General features: G+C 40.0%; 1 protein-coding gene across 2 annotated transcripts in view; it reads right to left on the bottom strand.

Annotated features, from left to right (window-relative positions):
- Positions 1 to 1,086: 1,086 nt before the first annotated feature.
- LOC111220878 (zinc finger MYM-type protein 4-like) overlaps positions 1,087 to 6,000 on the bottom strand; it is a 30,209-nt gene continuing 25,295 nt past the window's right edge. For both annotated transcript variants that reach the window (XM_022744141.1, XM_022744142.1), the window contains exons 21-27: positions 5,782 to 5,891; positions 5,519 to 5,693; positions 4,867 to 5,018; positions 4,456 to 4,570; positions 4,083 to 4,331; positions 2,984 to 3,110; positions 1,087 to 2,503 (exon numbers count right to left, since the gene is read on the bottom strand). In XM_022744141.1, the coding sequence (XP_022599862.1) occupies positions 2,257 to 2,503; positions 2,984 to 3,110; positions 4,083 to 4,331; positions 4,456 to 4,570; positions 4,867 to 5,018; positions 5,519 to 5,693; positions 5,782 to 5,891 (1,175 nt within the window). In that variant the 3' untranslated portion in view covers positions 1,087 to 2,256. The remainder of the gene's footprint in view (positions 2,504 to 2,983; positions 3,111 to 4,082; positions 4,332 to 4,455; positions 4,571 to 4,866; positions 5,019 to 5,518; positions 5,694 to 5,781; positions 5,892 to 6,000) is intronic.

Raw genomic sequence — 6,000 nt, 5'->3', positions numbered from 1 at the left:
TAACTAGCCAGTGGTGAGAAAGCTAGTAGTATTTTACAAAGAGGTTATCCACTGCTTCTGACTTAAATAAATGTGTTTCAACATATATATCGTTTTCTCACAGAGCAACGTTTACCTTCACATTAATATTCCACAGTAGAAGCAAGAAGGGTAGCAATAGTAGCTAGCACTCTGGCAGCCATCTTCCTTTCCTTTCGCCTTTCCCAGAGACCCCGTGACGATGACGTTACATTATCATAGCGAGCAGCGGCAACTCCAGCCAATCACCGACCTGCAACGTCACTGACTGACTTTAGACGCAGCGAATCTGCTTTCGAGATAGTCTCGGCCGCGGGGAGCAGCGGTGGACAGTGAAACACGAAATTACTGGCATGGGTGGTTTATGAGGACATACAGAGATATTTTCAATACACCGTCCCCATATACAAGTAAAAAGCAGTGGTGGAATGTGACTTAGTACATTTACTATGGTTCTGTACTGTCGTTTCCTTTCATGCCAGCAGATACCTCTGGTCTACAACAATTCAGTGAAATATTATAGTTTTTGCTGCACTACATTCATTTGACAATTGTTTCACTAGTTAGTTCACTAACTTGCATACAAAACATATGGAGCATAAAAAAGAACTCAACAGTAAACACAAATACAGCTAAACTATTGTTGATTAATGGATTATTCAACTGATTGATTATCAGACAAACATTCTGATAATCAATCAAGTTCTTTTTCATGAAAAATGCCAAAGATTGCATGGAATTTGAGAAGGCTTATGATAATTTTGTGGTTTGGAATATTGAGCAAAATGAGCATTATAGTCCACAATTTTCCTGATTATATTTATACTTGAGAAATATTTCAATGCAGCTTTTACTTGTAATGGAGTACTTTTCCTTCAGTAAAGAATCTGAATACTTCCTCCACCACTTCCTCTGCTAAAACATGCATACTGTGAACACTAAGAAATACGCGCCGTCATTCAAATACCTTAAACCTCTTCAACTGTAGAGTCTCAGTGGGCAACGTTTTGAAATGTTTTTTTATTTATTTATTTATTTAAAAAGAACATACAATAGAAAATACCCAGAGAACCTTGGTTGCCATACTCTTCAGACTAGGGGTTAATGTAACCAAGATATACATGAAGGGACAGTATTTCTTTATTTCTATATAACACCGGGGTCATGATTATGCAAGAAGTCAATGTCTCAAGAGGACACCTTGGTTGAAACAGCATGCCCAAAATGAACTCAAAACTCTCTTCTGTTCATTTTTAGTGTTCAGTCAAGAAAAAGGGTAAAATTGTGCATTGTTTCCAAATGGCATGAGTCTTCAGCCTTCTAGATGTGCGCTACATTCATAGACAAGATGTTCTTAAATGTATTCAAATGAATTTCAAACATATTTTTAATCCCATCACTTGGACACTGGTGATCAAAATGTGTCCACTGCTATAAATGAGGTAAAAGGAAATATAGAAAACAGTTTCATTCTTTCATTTCTTCGTTCATTCTTTAACATAAAAAAAAAAAATCACAGGTCACTCTGTAATCTCACAATCAAGTGAGACTTGATTAGACTAGACTTTTCAAAGTAAGATTACCTGAAGAACACAGACATGAATTAGCAGTTTCAGTATTTGTATTTGTATTTGACTGAGAGACTGACAACAAATCACTGCTTTGATGAATTGCTGAAAATAAAACTATGCTGCAGGTTTGTCACACTAAATGACGCTTGGTGATCCACATCTACATCAGGGAGATGTTTTCAGTTTATCTTCTGGCATGGATGTTTACAACTCACACCGACAAAAATGAAAATTGTTTTCATTGTAGCTTGAGTTCTTCACTGAAGTTCAATTTGCACAAGAATTTAAGCAATCGTGATACATGGAAGGAAACAAAAGCAGCATCATCCATGAGAAACAACCAATTAGCAGACACACAGAAGTTAAGCTGTGTTCTGCTGAGCAGTAGTAAACAGTCTGAATGCTGAGCTGAGTCTTGCATCTCAGTTTCCAAGTCCCGGATACACAAACAGTGTGTTTGAAGATCTAAAAATCCCAACCAACATGGTGTTTAGGAAGTATGACAGTTCAGCACATTGTACTTATGTATGTGAGAGATGTATGCTGTCCATTTATATTTATGGGAGCGTGTTTAAATGAACATTTCAGGTAAACTACAACCATTTACAGCACAAGTTGTTACACCAATAAAAGGTCACTTCTGTTCTCCTGTTCTCATTGCTCTTCATCACTCTGACTCCTCATCGTCCTCCTCATCAGGTATAAATGGCGGGTCACTGCCTGTCTTCTGCTCAGTCCCTCCCTCTTTCCTCGTCCTGAGATGCAGCTCTCTGACAGTGAGAATGCGGATGAGCATGGCCTCCATGGTGCTGTCATCCAGAGCAGTGGAGGAGAACCACAGGGGGCTGTTGGGGACGCAGCAGCGCTCAGGGTGAAGGTAGAACAGGTTGGTGCGCTGCTTTACTGACTCCGAGCTGGATGGAAGACAGATGTTAATGTCAACATGATGACCGGGAGATTAAAGGAGACAAATGTGCAGCACTTAGTTTCGTTTTAGTCTCTGGTCTATCATGGGAACATAAATTGAATAGGCAAGACTGATTTCAATTATTAACAAAGAAACAGCCAGTGAGTGTCATATTAGGCTCGGGCAAACACATTAAAGGATGGGTTCACATTTTGGTCGCTTTAATCATTTACAATCACTTGGACGCATGTTATGAAGGGATCTGTTCATGGCCAGTATGAACAGGAGGACAACAAAAAGCAAGGAAAAACTATTTCAATGTACATATTTACAGATCATGATAGATGTATGATATGCAGATTAAGTTTTATGTGGGTGAGGGGTAGGAGAAGGAGTGAGAGCATTTCAGACAGTTCAAGAGATGAGATGATTTAGACAGCCAGAGATACAGTAGCTGATGAGAGTGTTGGTGGGGTACTTTACTCACCACTTGGAGAGGTAGAACTCATAGAGTCTGACTGGACAGCGGAGAGGGTTCTCTGTGTTCTCCACCATCTCCAGGATGTCCTCTTTACTCTCCTCCTCCTTACGCTTCTTGGCTGGAACCTCTGGATCTGAAGACGACACAGTAAACCAACACATTAACATCTGATATGAATCCATTTAGAAAAAATAAACAGAACTGCTGGTAAAACATACTATAATTTAATTCTGCATTTGGAATAACACTATGGTGTTTTCCTGTTATGTGAATGTGCAGAGAAATAACATAGAAGCTAATACTTTTGTGACTTCTATCCTGTTGCCTGGTGTTCAATAAACTTTCCCTTGATCACAGATGTTAACACACCAAGTAACAGAAACAGATAAAGTGATAAAATAATTATGCATGGTGAGACTTTACTATAGAAGGTAATACTGTCTGATGTAGGAGCATTTGCTGCTTTTTTATCTTTTATTATAGTAAATAAAATATTTTTTGACTTTGGGCTGTAAGTCAAATAAAACAAGACATTTGATAGACCTTGTGCTCTAGTATATTGAAATGGGCATTTTTAATGCTTTCTAATGCTCTATGACCAAACAAGTAGTCAAGAAAATAACTTGCAGATTAATGGATCATGAAAATAACTTGGGCTCTAAAATCATATATATACATTTATGACACATATATACAAATAAAATTCAGGTTGTAGCTGCTACATATTTATTCTATAGTTTGTCATTGTTTTTGAAGCCAATTTGTTTTAGGGAAAATATAATGGTTCAAATAATGTACATTTGACACAGATCTGACTCATATATTCTGTTCTGCAATGTCTCCAACAAAATGTTTCATGATCATTTGTGTAGCATTTCAACACAGTCAGATGCTTTTAATGATCTTTAGCAAATTATTTCTGCATGTCAATTACATGACTTCCTAAAAAACATTTCTATAAAAACACAAAACTTGTGATTGTTAACATGAAGAATGAAGATGTGTTTTAATATCATAAAAATCAATGCTGTTTATTACAGGTTTAATTACTGGTGTTGGTATGGAATTAATAGGTATTTAATTTTGACCTCAGCCACACTGGTACCTGGCTCTGCTTCATGTATGGATATGGGCGGGTAGAAGCGCAGGAAGGTGGTCTTGGTGTTATTCGGGTTGGTTTTGGTGCAGCGCATGACGTGGGCGAAGGACAGCTGGCGGTGCTGCTCCACCGTGGTGAAGCCGAAGTACTTGCAGCAGAAGAAGAGCAGAGTGTTGAGGAGGACGATGGGGGAGTACGCCCCCAGCTGTTTACAGTCCCAGAGAAACTCCTCCTCCACACGGGAGTGGATGTAACCTGGCGAAGAGAACAGAGAGCGGAGATACCGCTGGTCAAATGAGGGTACAGTTTGTTTTCATGAGACAGAGACCGAGAAACAAACTGATATACTGAGAGAATGACAATGTCAGCGATAGCTCACCACCGGCTGTGACGGAGGGTTTGAAACCTCTCAGCATACTTGTGAACTCAGTGGAGAACTTGTTGTAGAAGCGATCCATGAATATGTTCTCCACGCGACCGTTCTCAAACAGGTACTACACATGGACAAAATGGTACAGATTTGGAATGAGAACAATGAGCATGGCGTTTTTTTATTTCACTGCAGTGGGTCTGCTGTTTCTTTTAGTTGTAATCTGGTAGTGTTTCAAAGTACTGTTGAAATCACTGTTTACATTTTATCAAATGCTGGGGACTGAAGATAAAGCTAAGAGTTACAGGTGGTGTCTTTAGTAAGGGTTTGTTAAGGGATGGGATTGTAAGGGGATGAATGTCTTTATTGTGTTAGTGTGTGTATGTTTATTCCGTGTGTGCAAAACGTTGCTTATCTTGCCTGTTGGATGCCGAGGCAGAGGTAGAACAAGCTGTCGGGGGAGTACGGCTCTCCATTTGGTCGTTTCACCTCTGTGATGAAGCAGCAGAGGCCGTAGCTCAGCTCAGCTGTAGTGCATCGAAGAATGTCCTCCTTTAACTCCATGGGACGTGCTAATATCAAGATATATGGAATTGAAAGTGATGACAAGTTGAAAAATCTTAAAAAGAAAAAGGGTTTTTTTTTAAGTATATTTTTTTGGGCTTTTGTGCCTTTATTGGACAGGATAGTATAGAGAGACAGGAAATGGGGAGGCAGAGAGAGGGGGAATGACATGCAGCAAAGGGCCGTCCGATGCGGGATTCAAACTGAGGCCAACTGCAGCCTCTACATATGGGGCACCTACTTAGACCACTGCGCCACTCAACACCCCAACAAGTTTGTTCTTGATGCACAAAGTCAAACTTTTAAATAATGTCTACACTGATAAAGTTTATCATAAACTGATAAACCTCAGTCTGAAAACCTATTTGGAAAGGATTAACATTACAGGGGGAGGTGGGGGATAAAATTGCCTCTGGTCCCTGGTAATTTCATTTGTTCTCCTTCTCACAGTCATAACTCAGTCAAATCTGAATGTACAGACATGTATTCCCTTTGTTTCCAGACTTACAGAAGCGTGGTTTCTCCAGGTTGGGCTGAGTTTGCCTCCACTGTATCCACCGCTTCCAGGCATCGACTCCGTACTGACTCTTCAGTTTAGGGACTTCTATAGCCATGGCCTTGTGGGCGGACCCTCTTTGAGATGTCGTTTCAGCTGCCTTTGACGACCGCTGCGATTTACGACCCTTGAATAAAGCAGAGAAGGAGAGAGGGGGCTGCAAAACCAGTATCATAACTATAAACTACAAATAAAACCAAATCTAGTTTAGCTACCTTCTTTTCTCTGGCTTTCCTGTGTGCTTGGCGTCGTCGTGTAGAGGTGGGTGGGGGGCTCGGAGGTTGCCGGGACTGCTCTCTGAGCCGGGCCATCTTCTCCAGAGTTTCTAACAATTATAGCACATGAAACTTTAGACCAAGAACTACATAGCCAAACCGGTGTCTTCAAATAATTAGTGTAATTTAGGATAACAGCTTGATACCTTTTCTTTTGGC

Source organism: Seriola dumerili, unplaced genomic scaffold (assembly GCF_002260705.1).
Source record: "Seriola dumerili isolate Sdu_G_001 unplaced genomic scaffold, Sdu_1.0 BDQW01000078.1, whole genome shotgun sequence".
Classification (NCBI taxonomy): Eukaryota; Metazoa; Chordata; class Actinopteri; order Carangiformes; family Carangidae; genus Seriola; species Seriola dumerili.
Note: the sequence above shows the minus strand (reverse complement) of the source record. Positions and strands in the feature narration are given on the sequence as shown.